Below are 19,618 nucleotides of genomic sequence, written 5' to 3'. Positions count from 1 at the left end.
AGCTTCTAGAAACCATGCGTCGCTACCACTAAGGTTATGCTGAGGACACCCACCACTCGTGTCGCCCTTGACTATCTCTGCCGTCCGCTCAGAGACTTGATTGGTCTGAACATGCATCCAGAAACCCTCGATACTGCAGCTACTCCCACGGGGTCCCGAAACTCCAACGTAGAGCTGTGAGGGAGACTCAAGGAACGCAGACAACGCCGGAGTCTAGGTCAAGGGCGTGTGCCCTTATTCGCAACAGATCTCTCGCCCTCGAGACCACTGAAGATCATGTGTTTCCCAAGATTCTCGGCCAATGCACAGCGGAAAGAACTAGCGGGATACGCAACGGGACAGCTTAAGGGCCCAGACACAGGCCCATCCCACGTGTTGCAAGGGGAGCATGCAACAATCAATCTACATCCATCCACGAAAGCGCCACAAACATGTACAGTATACTAAAAACCTGTACTTTTCCTCTGGTCATAGCGTGGTTCATCATGAAGCACAACTTGATGGGCGTATGAAGCACTTCACGAGTCTACGACGATTTCGCCTGCTCTCCCGGCGTTGCACGCACAGCCTCAATCAGATGACTTGCTCAATGACAAGGAGACTGTACGCTACAAGCAGCATTCACCGGGAGCATGGGCGGCATGCTGCCAACAAAAGCTTGAGAAAGCTTAGGAAGGCTTGTCCCTTATCCGATCCCTATCAGCCCCATCAGCGAGAAACCTATTACTGCCAATCCTACGGGAGGCCTCATCTGACAGGCGGTGATATCGCTGTGGTGTGTACCAATCGCAACTCCATGACTGCGCCACTATTAGCCGAAGAGGATAGCGATAGCAGGGTGTGAGCTGTGATTGGTCCGCGAAGGAGACCCAACTAGGTATAGTCAGACTTCCTCACTATGGCCGTAATGCGCAGCACAAACCTCGTACGTGTCATGTACAGAGACCCATATTGTGACCAGAGTCGGTTTAGACTGGTTGCTGTGGCCGTTGGGTGCCTGAGATTCGGTGCAAAGCCACGCAGACCCCTCGACTCTGTGATAACCTATTTGGGCGAGTATCGCGCAACCGCAAATGTAAAGTAAAATATAAGGCGTCGACTCCTGCGACGATGGAGGTAAGCAGCTCATCTGTCTCTGTTTTAGCTTCAACCTTCTTTTCGCCTGTTTTCTTAATTATCGAAAATGGCGATATACCTCTTCAAGCTCGTCCGGCGAAAGCTACGAGAACGCGAAGCTCAAAAGCACATCCCAACTACAGATGACTCCCATCTAGTACCCGAACCAGCTCCAGGGCATAAACTTCAAGATCTCTCAACCCAACATAACCATGGACCATCGCAAGACTCAACAGGAAGCCATATCAACTTCCTCACCCCAGAAGAAACAGCACGACAGAAAGCAGAAGCGCGCCAAAGAAACATCCGACAATGGAAATTGATGCTAGGACTCGTGTTGCCTAACTTCCTGGCTGCTATGGATGTTACTATCGTTGCTCCTGCTATTCCACTTATATCAACTCATTTCGGTATGTCGATCCGCTCATGCCATTGCCATACGACCCCATGTCTATGCCCGAGTACTAACAAAATTGACCAGACCAGCTCTCCGGTAGTTTCAACTGGATAGTAGCCGCCTACACGCTCACATTTACAACCTTCATACCCGCGTCAGGCCAACTAGCCGATATCTACGGCCGCCACTTTGCACTCCAATTCCAGATGTTCTGGATCACCATCGGAAGTATCATCTGTGCCACGGCTCAGTCCTGGAGCATGCTACTTGCGGGGCGTGCTTTGCAGGGCTTGGGCGCTGCGGGTATCATGAGCCTGAGCCGGATTATAGTGTCTGATGGGGCGACGCTGGCGGAGACTTCGAGGAGTACTTCGATTCTCTCGTTGATTAGTGGGTGCAGGTAAGCTTTGATATTCCTCACAGTTGAACGGATTATACTGATGATGCTCTACTAGTTATGCCGTCGGCCCAGTAATCGGCGGCTACCTCGCAGACGCAAGCTGGCGCTACATATTCGTCCTCCCCATCGGCGTCGCAGTCCTCTCCATACTCATCATCTTCTTCGTCATGCGCAAAGAGCTATTCCACGGCCGCGCCTCTGTCTCACCAGGTCAATCCCGGCGTCTAGGCTACATTTCCGGCCTCGCAATCATCGACTGGCCCGGCCTCGTCATGTTCATCTTCGGCGTCGGCTGCATAATCCTCGCGATCCAATGGGGCGGCACACAATACTCCTGGGACTCAGCACCCGTCATCGCTCCCCTCGTTGTTGGAATCGTATTGTGCATCGCGTTCTTTACCTACGAATACCTCCTCGGTCCTGACCGCGCGGTTGCTAGACTTTTCCATCGTCAGATCCCCATGATACCCTCCACGCTTTTCCGCAAGAAAGACACAGCGCTTCTCATGGCCATAAACTTCTCCGCAGGCATCTCCATGGTCTGCGCTTTCTACTTTATATCCTACTACTGGCAGTTCGCAGAAGGCTACTCGTCTAGTCAGGCCGGAGTGCAACTTCTTTACTACACACCCGGTCTGGGTGTTGGTGTCTTCATCGCAGCTAGACTGTGTAATCAATGGCTAAGACAAACTTTTGTCCCATTACTCATCGGGTCGGTTGTTGAGGCTGTAGGGTTGGCGCTGCTTACGTACGCGGTTTCCATCAGGCATGTCACAATGGTGAAAGTCTTCCTGGCAGTATCAGGTGCAGGCACGGGTTTACGCTTTATGCCTATTGTTCTGCATGCAGCGGGTATCTGGTCGACGCGCGTTCCCAGTATGCAGTCGCTGCTTTCTTTCATGCTACCGTTGGGCGAGACCGTCGGTATCGCTATGATGGGATCGGTTTTCTCGAACAAACTTACGACTTTCCTGGCCGGAATCGACAATTCTGGAAGCGGCGTCGAGCTGCCTGCCACCGGGGCACATAGCCTGGACCTCCTGAATAGTCTTCCACCGGCGGTCAAGGAGGAAGTTCAGCATGCGGCTGCGAAGGCGGTGATGTGGTCGCTGATCTCCATCATGCCGTTCATGGCTGCGGCGATTGTTGCGTCGTGCTTTTTGGGGAATGTTTGGATTGGGAAAACGGCAGAGAAGGGTGGAGAGCGTGATGGTCAAGAACATAAACCTGCGCAAGAGGCGGAGGTGGGAAAGGTTCTGTATGGAGTTTATGTGGTTGCGTGGTTCATGGGAAGGCTCGAGAAGCAGAAGCAGGATTTGGATGTCAATATGGAGGGTGATGAAATGAATAGGGGGCATCATAAAGTGGTTGAAGGGGATAGGGTGTAGAGAGGGTCAGAGTTGGGTACCAATATACTTGTATCATCACATGTGTTATTTTTTGACCTGGGGCTCTCTTACTCAAAGTCAATCATCCGCTCGTAGTTTCCAAAATCCGCCCCAGATATCGCCCTCTAACAGATCCGCTCATGCGGCTCCCTCCAAGGCACGCCAAGAATCTCAAAGATCTTCTTCTCGCTCCTACCCTCTACCAAAACGCCCTCGTTCAACTTCTCACCCCGCTTCCCCCTATGCACATCTTTGTACAGCCCCTTCTGGTTCAACCTCATGTTCTTCTTGCGAGCCAGCAGTCGAATACTGCGATTGAAAATATCGTTTCCAGTGAAGTATATGAGCGCTGCACCCATCTCCTCCTCGGGGACAAGAAGAAAGTCCATCCGGCGCCAGACCTTCGAGGTAGAGAGACAGGAAGCACCGTGCCACTTCGAGCCTGTGGGATCGTTGGATCGGGAGGTTGCTAGGGAAGCCTTTAGGAACCCAATCTTGTAGAGATGAGGGACGAGGCGGTCGAAGATGATCGTTCGCATAGCGGCAAGCGAAGTATCGGGCCTCGTGAGTATCATGTCGATATCGCCCGAGTCTTTTGCGCCGCGGCGATAGCTACCCATGATGGTGGCTTTGAACTTGGGGTCGATCCTTTTCAGCTCTCTGATGACAACTGCGCCATGGGCTTCAACTTCAACACGCGGTATCCGGGAGTTGAAATCATCGTAGTGCTCCACGCCGATTTTGTTGCTCTCGGTGAGATTCGCTTTAGTTCGAAGATCTTCTAGCGTACGATAACCGGCCTTGATCCATTTGTTGGCCTGAACAAGTCCAGCGCCATAGACACCGAGAAACAAGCGGAGTACTACGTCAAGAGGGTCATCTCGCGTGCTTTCGAGTCTGCGGAGACGATCGGTGAGTACAATCTCTTCAATCTTCTTGGCTAGTCGCCCGCCAATATAAGGTAGGGCAGCAGCTTGTTTCGCAGTAGTGATCTTGACCGTTTGCTTCTTCAGGGTAGTGATACATTTGCGGTAGCTGAGCACGCGCCACTGGTCCTGCATCTGATCGTAATGTTTGCACATCTGATCCAGGATCTCGATAGTCCGAGCGTTCGGGTTCTGGGACGTATAGCCGTTCGCACCTGGGTCCATACACTGGAACGCGTCCTGGTTGAATGGCTTCTTATTGCGTAGAGCAGACGCTTTCGAGACAATGTTAAACTGCTTTGGTAACTTAGGCGCCACGACTACGCGCTCCTCGTCAGTACCTGAGTCGTCTACATCTTCCACACCACTTGCGACCGGAGACCCTGCATCCTCGTCTTCCTCCAGTGGTAGGTGTGCGACAGCCTTCGTTTCCAGTATCGCTTGGGAAAGAGCGTCATTGAATTTATCGACAATCTTAGGTTGCGAAGCTTTCGTTGGACTCGAAGACGGCATGACGAAGCTATCCTCGACAGTTTCGTCGAACGAGATACGCGTAGCTATATCTGCTACAGGTGGCGTAGCGGGAACGCTTTCTTCGGTTGGATATGAGTCGGTCTTTTGTGATTCTTTTGCAGCAATCTGTCGCTTTGACGACTTTATTGCTGGTGAGCTCTGTGATGCGGCTGAGGTTTGGAATGGCTCTCTCGGCTCACCGGGTTCCTTCCTGCTGGGTGCACCTTTGATCGCGAAGCGTGGTTGATTTGGATCTCGGAGTCCTTTCCATTCTACAGTTTCCGTTATATAAGGCTGGAACTTGACGACCGCGATGTGCTCAGGAATGCTAGGTATGTTCGGATCCCGCAGTAGCAGATCATACGTGTGTACGTCGTAGTTGTCGTCTATTATAACATGTGTAATGTTTTCTGTCCATTCCTTGACCCAAGCAGCACCGAGTTCGATTACTTTGTGTATACGTTGACGCCGCGGACCGGTAATATCGTGGCTCGGCCAGAAATATACGATCTTGCCCTTGAGGTATTGTTGCTCCTCTGGTCTCAGCTTGATATTATTTGCTAGTTTGGGCTTTCCTTTCCACTCCCTTGGAATGTCACCCATTCGTATATAAAATGGAGTAGTATCTTCGCCAGCTGTCTCAGGTAAGGATGAGACTCGGTTCAGAGTACTCTTCGCGCCAACGACAGCTGTTGACCTGGTACGTGCCTTGGTGACTGGCAACATCTTTGTAAGTCCTTGTTCAGGCGCTGTAGATGAACGCATCGGTTGGTGGGTCTTTTGTCGCTCGATTGCGCGTCGTGTCTTCGTTTGCGCCTCGAACTCCGCTTGCCTTTCTTTCGGGGTTGCTCCAAGGAAACTGCTTGTCTGCTTTTTAAGCGCTGGGGGCCGCATGGCTTTCGAATCTTTCAATGCGCGTTCGAGTCTACCCACGCTGGCGTCCGGGATGTCGTGCTCATCGTCAGGGATATCCAAAAGTTCCTGCTCTTTGAAGTAGGCTTCTTTGGCCGCAAGCGCATTGTTCGACATGACGTAGACTTCTCGAAATCGATGAGTCTTTGCGATTAAAGTTATGTTGTTTCGAATTGGGCTATTGAGTTGAGTAGCGACGTGAGCGCCGCTCTAATACTTCCAAGGTAATCAAGGGAAGGGACTGCGGAAACACAGTTGCCTATCGTAGCGCCATTTATGTCGTGCGCCGGGACCGTTAGCCATTTCAAAGCTTAGCAGGCAATGCGCTGGTGAGAGAGTGTAGAACGTCACCGAGGCAGCAGCGCGTACAGAGTTGGCGCTGACGCGAAAGCACGTGGTACTTTGGCCGCTTCTGTGCTAGTTCCACGCTCACATCCGTCATTTCTCGAGTTTGGCGGGACAAAGACACTCGACAAACACAATGCTTCAGCCCCGGATAGCAACGCCATTGCGGCGCACGTTCCTTACTACCTCTTCGATATGCCTACGGTGCCAGAGCCGAATCGCAATTCCCTCAATCGCAAGGCAATCGCTCGTTCGACCTTTTACCTCCGCGCACACTCTCCGCCAGCAAGCACCGGAACCCAAGTCCACCCAGACCTCGCCCACACCAGATCCCAAAGATGAAGACATATTCATCCCGAAGCCACTTGGCCGTCCGATCGGTTTCAGCCGCGCCCCACAACCAGGCGAAAACGCCAGCATTCCCAAAACCAAGAAAGACTACTCCGGTATGACCATGTCGCAACGGAACCTCGAGAAGCGCAAGGATCTGGTCGAGAAATGGGGCACAAACTACTTCCGCGACTTCAAGAACATCCGCAAGTACAGGTCAGGAAAGACGTTCATGGCGAATCAAAGGATCTTCAAGAAGGATGCGGCGTTATACTTTCCCAACTTCCACGGAGATACGCTGGAGGGCAAGGACAAGGACACTACGAATGTGCTCAACGGGAAGATCAGTGTTGTGAATGTGTTTAGTTCGATGTGGGGGTTGACCCAGGTCGAGACTTTCACAGGGAAGAAGACAAACACCGCACTGCACGAGATTCTGGCGCAAAATCCCGAGGTTGCGCAGATGGTCGACGTCAACATCGAAGAGAACACGATGAAGGCTTGGATCGTGTCGCTGTTCCAGTGGCGGCTGAAGGCCTCCAAGCCAAAAGAGGACTGGGGCAGGTACTTCGTGGTCAGAAAAGGTGTTAGTGAGAAGATAAGGGAGACAATCGGACTTTTGAACGGCAGAGTCGGCTATGTCTACCTGGTAGACCAAGACTGCAAGATCCGATGGGCAGGCAGCGGAGACGCAGAAGGCACGGAAATGGAGGATTTGAACAGAGGCTTTACGAAGCTGGTCAATGAGGCCCGCCAGCCTCCTTCACAAGCCAGGCCTGAAAAGGTTTGATGACGAACATGTAACGATATCTTGTACAGCATACGGAAGACTCTCAATTCCCACGATACCCAACCCTTTGTAAACATAAACGTAACCGTACAGGCCCGAGACGCCTTGCGCATAGCATGCTAATGAAAGTCATGAGGATATCCAGCCCGCTTGAACGCCCAAAATGAACATGTGCAACCCAGTCTACCTGAACCATAGCAGCATCAAGAAGCAGAATGCGATGAAGCTGCCCAGTATGATGCCGTCCCTGCGCTTCTTTGTTCCGATGCGTCCGATCAAGCTGTTGATGCCAGGGACCTGACTTGCAGCGCCCACTATTCTCCGGTTGATGCTCGTGAGCGTTTCCCTTTGCAGACTGAAGTTCTCTTGTACGGCATATGCCTGGCTGAGGACCGAGTCGGCTACGTTGTGCGAGTTGTCGATGCGATTCCGCTCGTCGAGCATGTAGTCGGCCTCGGCTTGCTCTGGGTTCGCGGACCGGTATGCATCAATGTCCGAGCGTACATTAGAGAGGAGGTTCGCCCTGTTGCGGGCTTCGTTCAGGGTAGACTTGAGGCGCGCGAGCTCGCGACGGTGGTCCGAGAGTACTTCGCGGTGTCTGGCAAGGTTGTTCTGCTTTACAGCGGACGAGCCATGCGTCGATTCGGAATCGAGGAGCCGCGATAGCTGGCCGACAAGTCCATCTCTTTGCTCGAGGATTTCCTGCAGCCTAGTTTCGACCCGTAGCTCTTCTTCTGAGGGTTTCGCGGGGATGTTTGTTGTTGAGCCGAACTGCGAGTATGTGTGGAACAGCGTCTCTGTCTGACATGCCTCGTTAGCAGGGCTGCCGCGAGCGCCGATCAAGTCCGTCGCAGCAGTGTATGGAACCCACTTGTTGTTCGAGCGTGCGCGCTTGCTGGCGCAGTTGCGCCCATCCGCCTCCAGTAGACGACATGTTGGATATCACGGTATCTTCACAGGCCGAGGCAGCAACAATGGTTCCTGGACTTCTGGCATGATGAGGGTCGCACCTGCCCCGGCGCGGGCTACGCAATGCACGGCCAAGACGCTAGGCCGTCTTGGTGATCGGCGAATAGTTTAGCGAGGCTCCGGGCGACACACTGATTTCTGACAACACCAAAAGTTCATCGTTGCGACACGCGAGACCCCATCCATATCACCCGGTCCTACTAACTCACAGTCAAAATGGTACGTCGCTGCTCTCATTTATGCGTTTGGTATTGGGACTGTGTCGCGCAGCTACGGAACCGCTGGCAGTGAGGGGTCAGGCCGTTGCACCCTCCGCTAGTGGTGCTGCGCAAGATTTGATACTTCACGATTGAGAGAACCTGTGCTGACTTGCTGCCTCCAGTCTACTTCCAAGGTCGTACGTACATCCTCGCCTGCGCAAACACCAACCTCGGATCTCGTGCTCACAACCACCGCAGAAGACCGCCCAGCTGTGGAACAAGTCCAAGGATGAGCTCGCGTCCCAGCTCACCGACCTCAAGTCGTACGTCGCCGAAACCGGAACACTGGCAGGGAAATGGAATGCTGACGGACGTGAAGGGAGTTGATCCAGCTCAGGACCGCCAAGGTCACCGGTGGCTCCAACACCAAGCTCACCCGCATTCATGATGTCCGCAAGGGAATCGCCAAGGTCCTCACCGTCATCAACGCCAACCAGAGGGCTCAGCTCAGGCTGTTCTACAAGGGCAAGAAGTGCGTCTAGGCCGACTCGGAAACTCCAGGGATCAATCTCTAACACTGAACAGGTACACTCCTCTCGACCTCCGCCCCAAGCAGACCCGCGCCATCCGCCGAAAACTCACCAAGCACGAGGCTTCGCTCGTCACCGAGAAGCAGAAGAAGAGGAACACACACTTCCCCCAGCGAAAGTACGCCGTCAAGGCATAAGCGTGCTTTCGTGAAGGTGTTTCTCTTTTCTTCCTTTGTCTCTCATGAAGCATTGCATTGCCGGGGCTTTTCCAACTAGCGAGCCACCAGTGTACCCTTAGTACCATACTCCAACGGGGCGAGGAAGGTGGTGTAGCAGGTGGAATGGACGGACAGGGCGATCTTTAACGGAAATGGGTTGGCGTCCATGTCAAGATCTATGAATTAAAAAGTTCAGACAAGCACGGAATGATACCTCATGAATTGTGAAGGAGTTTTACATTGGTCCTACAACGCCATGAGTAACGTCCGGTGCGCATGAAGTATGAATTACGACTTACCAAGCTCTCACATGCGCCTTGCAGTCCCGTGTCTCTGTACGAATGAATCGCTTTTGATAGCGTAAGGGCTTCAGTTTCCCAAGACGTATGGTCCTGTCCGGCCTTTGCGTTTGTTAAAACCTACAACAGCTGTATTGACATAACTTTTGCGCTAACACTAAAAAGACAACGCTCTCCCGTCTACTAAAGATATCTACCACTCCCCCACCTCCACAGTCTATTACCACACCTTCCAACGCTTTCTCATGTCTTTCAGTAAGCCTCCTTCCACTCCGCATACAGACTGAGGTCTTCCTCCTTGACACCCACCATCTCTTCTCTAACACCGATTACACCAACCCTACCGATCGCTTCAGGGTCTTCGTATTGCGCAAGGCAAACCTTGAGCCATTCAATGACAGCCGCCTTGTCCTCCACTAGAAGAACTATAGCATCGAAGCCACCAGCACCGGGAACAACGCCTCCAATCACGCCGTCGAGCTTGGAACAGTAGTCCAATAGACGCGTTTGCTGAGGCGGCTCAATAGGCACACCAGACTTCTCGCCCATCTCGCGAATCAGCGCGCGATTACTCTCAATGATCTGTTTTAGCGCGTCGTACTTCGACTTCGCGTCCCCGTCGCCTTGCTCATCAGTAGCCAGACGCGTAAGTTCAGCAGCCAGCGCCTCATTCCCCTTCTGCAGATCTTTCCAGATCCTCTCCGCTTCCTCTGCCTTCTCTGCTCTCCACGCCAGAACCTTCTTCACCATACCCGGTGTTTCGCTGCCGCAGTCGACATCGCACATGACCAGACGCACACCCTTGGGCATCTTGATAGCAGCTTTGTGGATCTCGGTGTCCCATGTCGGGCCCTCGACTAAAGAGCGTAGTTGTGTTGCGAAGCCAGGGCTGCTGGGTTGAGGTAGATCGCTCAGGAGGGAGGGCGAGAAACGCTTGTAGAGACAGGATCCGTAGACTGCAGAGGCGATGTCGAAACCGCTTCCGACTTTGCCTTGGGCGTGGGAGTGAGAGGCTTGAGCGAGGTTGTGGAGGACTGTTTGGCCCTTTTCCGTGTGTATATCGAAGAGTTCTTTTGGTAGGTAGAATTCTAGCACTGCGGCTGTGAAACTTGTAACGAGCGCTGCGCTACTTCCTAGTCCTGTCTTGTGCGCTTCTTTTAGGCTGACGTTGAAGTCCTGGAAGCGCGAGACTTTGTGGGGTTGCGAGATGATGTTGGAGCTGCGGGTGACACCTGGATTGGAGTAGTAGGCTTGGTCCGCTAGAATTCGGATGCTGGAGGGTTGGATGAGGGTCTTGGGGAGGAGGGCGTGAATGTAGGTGAGTGCGTATGTTAGGGCGGTTTCTATGAATGGGTTGCGGGATCGGGCGATGGATTGTTCGTGGCCGCTGGGTTGGGGTTAGTTGGACTGGTAGACTGGATCAAAGTGAACCTTATGATAACATCATGCCCATCGATATAGTAAGAAAGCTTGCAGAATAGTACATGAGAAGGGGTAAATTTGGAGCAGCGAGAGCACAGTCAAAGCAGCAACACGATGCGACACCAACGTTCCAGTCAAGTGATGATGTAGGCTTTGGAAACCCAGATACTATCTTGACGTTGCAGCCTCATCTCGCAACAGATCTTCAATGGACACGTGATGAACGACCATTAAGAATGCTTTGCCCGATTGGGTAGAGATGCTGATGGGCTTGGAGGGAGTGATACACAAGAAAAAGGAAAGAAAGGACGACCAATGAGATGATACGATGCAAGCGACGGACGTGGCTGATGGAGGGAGGGAAAAGGCACTTACACGCTCAACTGCGTCAAGGTGATGCCTCCATCCTGGCCCTGCGACCTGTATCCGTACTCCCAAATGGCCTCGCGGAACTGAGGACTCGTCACCAGGATCTCATTGATCGTCACGCCGGATCTCGTTTTGATAGGTTCGACCACGGTGTGAATCCTTGCGTCTAAACCGAATACCAGACCTGTGTATTCCCGGTCCAGCACGAGGTAGCCACCCGCGACTAGTACCTTTGCCGGACAAGAAACGGCCCTCGGGGTCAACGGCGCGTCCGATGATGACATGCTGAAAGTGGAGTAGCTGGGTGCGATAGGAAGCAGCAGGATCTCGATTAGTTGGATTGATAATAGGCAGCAATATTCGCGCAATGTTGGAGGGGGGCTGGAGATGGCTGTCTCGCGGGGTGTGCAGCGTAGACTAGAGACCTGACTGCAGGCGCGGTGGGTCACTGAGCTTCTGCCACGAACTCTTGCAGCTGCCGGTATACACCGTTTCTTCGAGGATGCCGAGTGCGGTTAGGAGGAATTGTCGCGATGATAATAACTTTCGTCACGTGCACGTGTACGGCGCCGCAATTCACATGCAGCAGTTCGCCTCCGATGGGCACGGCGTATGGAACCGGAACGGCGGATTTAAGCCATCAGGTGCTAGTCAAATCCTGCAGCAGGCCAGATCCATGCGGGGTGCAGGCCGTGTTCTTCTCGTCGTTCTGTCTGAGTCATCCAGAGTTCGATGGGCGTCCTGGACGGCGCGGTGCCACAATCGATCCGGCGCCGACGTTACCAGGGACGCGAGAGAGCGCGCGTCGACGATTGGGTCGGAGGCGTATACTTCCCTCCCCGAGGGGACACGTCGCCGGGCTCGCGTGAGCGAACGCTAGACAAACGTGCCCAGGTGGGTTCAGCGCGACTTGCGATAATTTTTCGGCCAATTTTAGCGTCCATTGCATCGGTCCTACCTTTTCATGACGACTACGAACTGTGCGCTCGAAGCTTCCTTCTGACTCCCGCTAACCAACTTGCCTTCGAGGCTGACAATATTTCTCTCCAGGCCACCGTGCGCCTTGCTTTTTCTCTTTCGCATCCCCTTCTACTTCTAATAGAATTGCGACTCCTTCCGAGCATTCGACTACACACATTTGGGGCGTTAAGGTTCACTAAACACCGGCCAATTTCCCCACAACCACACGATTCCTTACATCCGAAAGCGCGTTTGTTTGACGGCCATCGTCAAATGAACCTGCACCGACGCGTAGGGATCCCGAGAATAGTAGGTACCCTCTCCTTCAATTGCCAACAATTGCTCTCACCATCGCGACGCGCGCACGCGAGCCACAAAGTTGTTGCCTAACCCCCAAAATTGGTCGCGGGCCGATGTCCAGTCGCTCGGAGCATTTCCACCACCGGGATCACATTGGAGACCAATCGTACTGACCATCCACAGTCTCACCCTATCCATCTGGAGGGCTCCTCAAATTCCTAAATGGTGTTTAAGAGTTTCCATCTCGCGCGCCAGAGTCTTGCCAAGGGCTTTACTCACGGTTATGCTCAATCAGTAGTTGCTGGTGTAAGCCAGAACAATCCCCTCGCCTCCCTTCAACACGACCGCTTCCGCAAGGGCCTCAAGAACCAACATGCCTTCACTTCGACATCGTCTACAACGAGCGCGCTCAAGGCGCTCGCCGCCGGACAACACGACCACCAGGACTCCGGTCTAGCCGCATACTACACAGCATGGCAGAAACACCAGCAGAAGACGGAGGACAAGGAGTGGTCGCAGTTCCAATTCCGCAAGCTAATTGAATGGGACCCTGCCAGCTCCAAGGCTACGGCTGAGGCCAAGGAGAGCAGTGTTGCGATTGAAGAGGTGGCAGAACCGGTTCCCGCGCGTGCCGGTGTCAACCGCGCATACAGCACCAGCCAAGTAGAGGACTTCAAGAAGGCTGTCGGTGGTGAAGAGGCGGAGAAGATTGCGCTGGCACAAGTGGACGAGGCAATTGCACAAGAGGTGGCACGGTACAAGGTCGATAGCGAAGTTGCCCAGGCCATTGAGGAAGAGCTTTCGCCAATAGAAGAGGCCCGTTCAGAGTCGCCCGCCACTGTTGCGGACACTCTTGTGAACTCGTCAATTCTGAGCCGCACCGAGTCCACCATCGCCACTAGCCCAATCGAAGCGCACGACGAATATACCGTACAGCTGCAGAAGCTGGCAATCAACCGCAACTATGCCGAAGTACCCGCTGTCTTCGAGGCTATGCTTCGTTCTGACGTCAAGCCATCAGCCACCGCATACAATGCCCTGCTATCTGCTGCGATCCATCTCCCCCGCGCCCAGCATCAGGTCGTTCCCAAGGCCCTGGATGTCTACTCTGATATGCTTCGCCGGCGTGTTGTGCCTGACACTGCTACGTACACCACCCTGATCGAACTCCTATCCGTCCGCTCCCTCGAAGTTGTGTCTCAGAAGCAAAGCTTCGAAGACAGGCGTCTGCGATATGGAGGTATGGAAGAGGAGGGCAGCTTCATGCTTCAGTCGCACGAGACTGACTATGCTATCCTCGCTGAGGACGGGTCGCTCTCAGTAGCCATCAAGCTTTTCGACGCTGCCGTCCACGTTGAGGCCAATCGAACATTCTCCGAAAAGACCTACCGGCTGCTCGTCACCGCCTGCGCGGAGAGCGACCGTGTAGATGACATGGTACGAATCTACTCCCATATGGAATCCCACAGTGTGACTCCGGCTGCCGAGATGTTCGTTCCAATGATCCAAGCTTTCGGCAAGTCTGGCGATCTGAAGAGTGCGGTCGAGTGCTACGACGAGTACAAAGCTCTGGCCATTTCAAACGACAACGGCGAGCTCGAGATTACTAGGAGAGACAACGACGTGTATGCTGCTCTTGTAAAGGCGTATACGGTATGTGGCCGCATTGAGGGAGCTGAGAAGTTCCTGTCCAAGATCGAGAGTGCGCTCGCCACACCAGAAGACGTCACTTCCGTCCGCGACATTGTCGGTCTCAAGGCCTTCCTTCCCGAATGGCTCAGGAATGGTTCTTTCGACCAAGCCTACGTGCACGCAACGGAGTACCTCAGCCCACAGGCGCGTCAGATCGCTATGGCCGCTATTTGCATTAAGGCTGCGGATCGCGATGCCGTAGAGATTGCCACTCAGGCTTTCGATGATCTTCCAGCTGAGGTTGACCTGTCACGGCCAGCCATGGCGATGGGTGCTATGCACATCCGCACTGGAAACATCGAAGCTGCTGAGGTCTTCTGGAGAATGCTCGAGCTTTCTCCCACCAAGGCCGACTTCATCGAGCCCACTGCCATGCACAGTATTGCATTAATTGGTAGTGGACACGCAGAACGCGGTCTTCGTCAAGGTCGTCAAATGTTTGCTCGCATACGGGACTCTCAGTCTGGCTCTAACCAAGCTAAGATGGAGACCGTAGAGCACATCGACGAGGCTATCGAGGTTATGGGTCAGTTCATGATGAAGCGTGGTATCTTCCTTCCGCCGCGGGCTAGCATGGAACTGATGTGGACGATGATTGAAAACGGCGGCCTAGTCACCCCAGTTGCTCACCACCTACTTGCTGGAATGGGACCTGAGGCCATCGTTCAACTCAACTTCGACGACATCACGCTTCTAATGCAAGTTCAATCTGGAATTCTACTCCAGGAGGCCGAAGTTGACGTTGCTCACGTTGCACGGTTCGCCCATCTTCTCGAAGTCATCGCCGCAAATGGCACACCAGTCAACAAGACAACTTCCGGTCTCGTTGAACAAGTGCTCACCAAGCTCGACAGGGGTGATCTCCAGCACCGATGGTACGCTTACAAGCATCCCGCTCCGGAGGCTTTGTACTCACCAGCACCATTCGCCGCCTACCCTGTCCAAGCTCCTATCACCCCGTCAGCTCCCACGTTCGAGGATCAATACGACCCTTACGCCGCATCTACCGACAACAAGGGCTCTGTTGCCATTACCGAACTTCTGGAAAAGACTCACGGACGATCATCATCTCACCTCAACGAGGCTTTGATGAAGTTCAGGAACATGCGTCGAGCTGGCCGCCACCCTCGATTCTTCACCTATGCTAAGCTTATCACTGCCGCTGCCAAGGAAGACCGCCTGACTCTTGCTCACGATATCCTTAACCTCGCTAAGCAGGACGTTCCCCTCCTACCTCAGTACCGCATTGTGCGATACGGCTGGGTAACGATCCTGGACGCCATGGTCGCTGCTTGCCTTACCTGCAACCAGCGTGATCTTGCGGGAAGGTATCACCAGGATCTGCTTGAGATGGGTGCTGCGCCGACAGCCAACACCTTTGGTCTCTACATCACCACGCTCAAGGAGTCGACCAAAACCTTCGATGAAGCCACTGAGGCAGTCAAGATCTTCCTCCGTGCCAAGTCTGAGGGTGTTGAGCCTTCGTCCTTCTTGTACAATGCTCTGATTGGCAAGCTTGGAAAGGCCCGACGCATCGACGACTGCCTGTTCTACTTTTCTGAGATGCGCAACCTCGGCATCCGCCCTACTTCTGTCACCTACGGCACCATTGTCAACGCTCTTTGCCGTGTCAGTGACGAGAAGTTCGCCGAGGAACTGTTCGAAGAGATGGAGAGCATGCCCAACTACAAGCCCCGCCCCGCGCCCTACCACAGCATGATGCAGTTCTTCCTGACTACCAAGCGTGATCGCAGCAAGGTTCTCAACTACTACGAGCGCATGCGTGCTAAGCGCATCGAGCCTACCACGCATACGTACAAGCTCCTCATCGACACCTACGCTACCCTTGAGCCTGTCGATATGGAGGCTGCGGAGTCGGTTCTCGAGCAAGTTCGCAGCGCCGGTGCTGTCCCGGAAGCCGTCCACTACTCATCGCTGATCCACGCCAAGGGTTGCGTTATGCACGACATGGAAGGTGCTCGTCGTCTCTTTGACACTGTCCTCGCGGACAGCCGTGTTCGTCCCCAGGCTTGCCTCTACCAAGCATTGTTCGAGGCCATGGTCGCCAACCACCAGATCGCGGATACCGAGGATGTTCTCCGCGACATGCGTGCCCGTGGCGTTGAGATGACTCCTTACATCGCCAACTCTCTTATCCACGGCTGGGCCCTTGCTCACGACATCCAGAAGGCTAAGGCCATCTACGAGTCCGTCTCCGAGAGCAGGCGCGAGCCCAGCACCTACGAGGCCATGACCCGTGCCTACATGGCCGTCGAGGACCGCGCTGCCGCCATGACAGTCGTCAACGAGGGTCTTTCTCGTGGCTACCCTGCGGCCGTTGCCGGCAAGATCCTCGAGCTCGTTGGTGGCGGTCGTGCCCCCGTGTCTGAGGTCACCGCTTAAGCTACCAACCTCAGCATATCTTCTTCTCTTCGACTTCCCGCCTCTTGGCAATTCGATCATACACTTTTTTACTTGATCTACTGCGACGGCCGAACAAAAAGAATTTCTCAAAAACAGCCCCCGCGCTGCTCGGAGGGTGAAACTTCCAGTGGCGTGGCTGGGCATCAACATTCAACTTTTAAAGTCGCTTCTACGTTTTTCAGCGACGGCGTTTATATCCAGGGTCTCTTTTTCCTCTAGCGAAACAACAACGATATCCCACAACTAGCAACGGAGCTGGTGGACTGGGTGGGTCTGGCGTCTTGTCTGCATAATGACGGGTGGTTAGGCCTAGTTGGGCTGCCTTATCTTCAAGGTTGGTTGGGATGGGGGGATATGGCAACGATCATCTTTCTCATACTCTGCATCTCGTCATTGGCATGGTGTTTTCTCTGGTGGTCATTGCATCTGCGCGAGTCGTTTCGACATGGTTTCGCTGTACAATACCCTGGATTATACCATCTCCTCTCTAGATCACGGTTGGGTTTTCGGTAGGCGGGCGGTAAAGTGTTTAGCATCGGGCTGAGTAGATAGTCATACGGGATTGATATACGATCTCGTGGAATGAATGAAAAATGTAATAAGAATCTCATCTTCGTCATGTTTGAGTGTGATGTTTATGGAGCGAATAGAATCAATATTCGTCAGACGAAAGGCATAGGCACAGAGTCAATCCATTTGAAAGGATGTAATTCAGTTTCTAGTTGTCAGGTAAATGTCTTGGATAGAGTGTCTCATAGAGGCGTAAAGCAAGGCCTGACGCGATGATCAAGCCGTGCTTTAGGCCTCTATGAGAGACCCAATTCAAGACATTTACCTGACAACTAGAAACCGAACTTTTTGGATTTGCTGTTCCCATACAACGCTGTAACCACAAACTCGTAGGTCATGTGTAAGGATGTTTAAGACGGCTACATTCCCTCAAACGCCGGGCTCATGTATGCTGAAATGCGCCAAACCACCGCTTGTATCAATATGAATATCGTGAATCGTAAAGGCCGGTATGTACAATAGTCCCCCCCCTCTTATCTTGCCCCCTCATGAGCATCAGTTGTAGTTCCTTGTCTCGGTCGCTTGGTCGGCTTCTCGAGCTAGGCGGCTCTCGTTGGCGGCTTGCTGGAGGGTTTGGTTGTTCGTCTGCCGCTTCTGGGCGTCAAGCTTCTTCTGGAGGTCGCCGGATGTGGCTTTGTTCGCGCGTGCCTGGGTAGTGTGTCAGCGGTCATGGTCGCAAACAAGGTAGAAGGTACGTACCTCTGCTGCAGCAGCGGCGGCAGCCTTCGGATCATCTTCGCGGTTGCTGTCTCCTAGTGTCCGCGCTGGTCCTCCGACCTTGGGCTTCGCCGGCGCAACATTGTTGGGCACAGATGCTTTGGTCGCGGGCGCAGGCGCAGACCCGAGTGTGCGCCCTTGGCCTTCGAAGTTGTCTTTGGACTGTTTGCCGCAAAGGTTACCCATCTGTAGGTTCGTATAAAGAGTTGAAGTTATGGGAAGCTGAGGCAAAGGATGTCTGGTTATGAGTGTCGTAGGCGTAGTCGTCACTGTGGCTGTGCGAAGGTAGGGTCCAAGGTGCAAGGGAGAGTTGCGGAGACATCAGCCTCGTGGCGGGGAAATGTGCATTGCGACGCGTGGGATTGGCGCCAAGTACCCGTCTCTCGGTTCCCGGCTGCGGCATCTCAGGCAGGGTGTAAACTGCGCATCCAACATTGCGTTTGCTCATCTTCTCTCGTTTCTTCTTCCAGCTTCATCGTTCTCGCCGCGTTTGTGACGGCTACGCATGACGATGATCGCAAACGTCAAGCACGCCGTAGGTGGGTACACTAGAGCGGTAGCGCAATGAGTTCTTCCGCATCCCGTGGATGGAGGACTCTCTGTCCGGTTGCACACGACGGTACCGGTGCGTGAATCGCCTCATATACGTCGGGATAGCACCCGCGGTCGATAGCGACAGTAATCTCGTCTCGAGGTTATCGAGCCTCGTGACAACAGTCCTGTGATGCCTGGCTTCGGAAAAGGTACGATACACATGACAGTCGCGACTTCCAAGGCTGGAGCCAAGGCCCAATGAGGGCGCACGAGTTGGACATACGCTTTTACGCATTCGGGTTAGGCTCCATTCACTCTTCTCAAGCGCATACCTTCATCATCTCAGCCGAACCGTATCCTTTCCCTTGTAGTAGGTGTTGTGAGGTTGTCTGGGTAGACCCCAAGAGGCATGATTAGTTGTATGTTTTACACTTTCCACTTACCCCTCGTACCTTGCCCGGCACTCTGATTACGCCATCGTGCTTTCCCAATCTTGAGAACCGTGATGGCCTCCGCCATGACTTTTCGACATTGACAGACACACACTCTGAAACTCCCACCAAGGGCTCGCAAACATGGCTAATAACTGTGCAGACTGCGATCGCGATTCGGCTTTTGGAGACGAAGACGACTTCTGGACTACGGATCCAATGTTTTCCTTGGGCGCGCCGGTGGCAGGGACCAAGCGTGCTGCAGACGATCTGAAAGATGATGCCGCACGAACCCGAGACCAATCAACCCCGTCTCAGCTTGAACACGGTACTCAATCTGTTGATCCAAGCTTGTGTTGCACTCATTGCCCAGAGACGTGCGACGTGCGCCCACCTAAGCGGAGGGCTTCCGCCCTGAAAGTGACCGAGTATCACGGACTCACCACCGACTCACAACCCAGTCTCGATGCCGACTGTCCGTTCCCAGACGACTGCTTCGAGAAGTTCTGTCAAGAGTGCCATCTAGAGCCCTCTTGTCCTCCACTGCCTTGCCCTGCCGACGATTGCCCCGAAGACGACGCTTGCTTCGACCCCCGGTGTAACGAGAAAAACGACCATTGCACAGACGACTGTATAGACCCTCAGTGTACAAAGGCCGCTTGTCCAGACCAGTCTTGCTTCTGTCAGAAGTGCAACGATCAACCCTTCACCCTGCCTGACTCGCATCACGAGTGTCACTTCGCCCATTCCGCTCCTACGCCCGTCGGCACTGTGTACTGTTACGACACCGCGCCTTGTCACTTTCAAGAAGGCTTCCACGGAAACGACGATGGCCTGGGGTCATTCGAGACATATCCCTGCTTCTC

At 53.6% G+C, this 19,618-nt stretch overlaps 8 protein-coding genes across 8 annotated transcripts; 4 read left to right on the top strand and 4 right to left on the bottom strand.

Moving 5' to 3' along the window:
* Nucleotides 1-1,183: 1,183 nt before the first annotated feature.
* On the top strand, nt 1,184-3,301 carry J4E83_006756 (uncharacterized protein; the record flags this gene model as incomplete). The annotated part of the gene is made up of 3 exons (XM_049333666.1): nt 1,184-1,526; nt 1,598-1,913; nt 1,969-3,301. 3 exons carry the CDS (start codon nt 1,184-1,186, stop codon nt 3,299-3,301), a joined length of 1,992 nt encoding a protein of 663 aa, XP_049187388.1.
* A 125-nt stretch (nt 3,302-3,426) lies between these two features.
* J4E83_006755 (uncharacterized protein) lies at nt 3,427-5,769 on the bottom strand (the record flags this gene model as incomplete). The annotated part of the gene is made up of 1 exon (XM_049333665.1): nt 3,427-5,769. One exon carries the CDS (start codon nt 5,767-5,769, stop codon nt 3,427-3,429), a length of 2,343 nt encoding a protein of 780 aa, XP_049187387.1.
* Nucleotides 5,770-6,133: 364 nt separating this feature from the next.
* J4E83_006754 (uncharacterized protein) lies at nt 6,134-7,117 on the top strand (the record flags this gene model as incomplete). The annotated part of the gene is made up of 1 exon (XM_049333664.1): nt 6,134-7,117. One exon carries the CDS (start codon nt 6,134-6,136, stop codon nt 7,115-7,117), a length of 984 nt encoding a protein of 327 aa, XP_049187386.1.
* Nucleotides 7,118-7,300: 183 nt separating this feature from the next.
* J4E83_006753 (uncharacterized protein) lies at nt 7,301-8,051 on the bottom strand (the record flags this gene model as incomplete). The annotated part of the gene is made up of 2 exons (XM_049333663.1): nt 7,301-7,918; nt 7,989-8,051. 2 exons carry the CDS (start codon nt 8,049-8,051, stop codon nt 7,301-7,303), a joined length of 681 nt encoding a protein of 226 aa, XP_049187385.1.
* A 251-nt stretch (nt 8,052-8,302) lies between these two features.
* On the top strand, nt 8,303-9,013 carry RPL35 (60S ribosomal protein L35; the record flags this gene model as incomplete). The annotated part of the gene is made up of 5 exons (XM_049333662.1): nt 8,303-8,305; nt 8,469-8,483; nt 8,545-8,609; nt 8,666-8,818; nt 8,872-9,013. 5 exons carry the CDS (start codon nt 8,303-8,305, stop codon nt 9,011-9,013), a joined length of 378 nt encoding a protein of 125 aa, XP_049187384.1.
* A 572-nt stretch (nt 9,014-9,585) lies between these two features.
* On the bottom strand, nt 9,586-11,408 carry J4E83_006751 (uncharacterized protein; the record flags this gene model as incomplete). Its single annotated transcript, XM_049333661.1, has 2 exons — nt 9,586-10,720; nt 11,131-11,408. 2 exons carry the CDS (start codon nt 11,406-11,408, stop codon nt 9,586-9,588), a joined length of 1,413 nt encoding a protein of 470 aa, XP_049187383.1.
* Nucleotides 11,409-12,606: 1,198 nt separating this feature from the next.
* On the top strand, nt 12,607-16,479 carry J4E83_006750 (uncharacterized protein; the record flags this gene model as incomplete). The annotated part of the gene is made up of 1 exon (XM_049333660.1): nt 12,607-16,479. The coding sequence occupies one exon, from the start codon at nt 12,607-12,609 to the stop codon at nt 16,477-16,479; it is 3,873 nt and encodes a 1,290-aa protein (XP_049187382.1).
* A 1,086-nt stretch (nt 16,480-17,565) lies between these two features.
* J4E83_006749 (uncharacterized protein) lies at nt 17,566-17,973 on the bottom strand (the record flags this gene model as incomplete). Its single annotated transcript, XM_049333659.1, has 2 exons — nt 17,566-17,718; nt 17,770-17,973. 2 exons carry the CDS (start codon nt 17,971-17,973, stop codon nt 17,566-17,568), a joined length of 357 nt encoding a protein of 118 aa, XP_049187381.1.
* Between the last annotated feature and the right edge of the window lie 1,645 nt (nt 17,974-19,618).

This window comes from Alternaria metachromatica, assembly GCF_023757995.1.
Source record: "Alternaria metachromatica strain BMP 0045 chromosome Unknown scaffold_15, whole genome shotgun sequence".
Taxonomy (NCBI): domain Eukaryota; kingdom Fungi; phylum Ascomycota; class Dothideomycetes; order Pleosporales; family Pleosporaceae; genus Alternaria; species Alternaria metachromatica.
The sequence above is the reverse complement of the archived record's forward strand: the minus strand, read 5'-3'. Positions and strand labels throughout refer to the sequence as shown.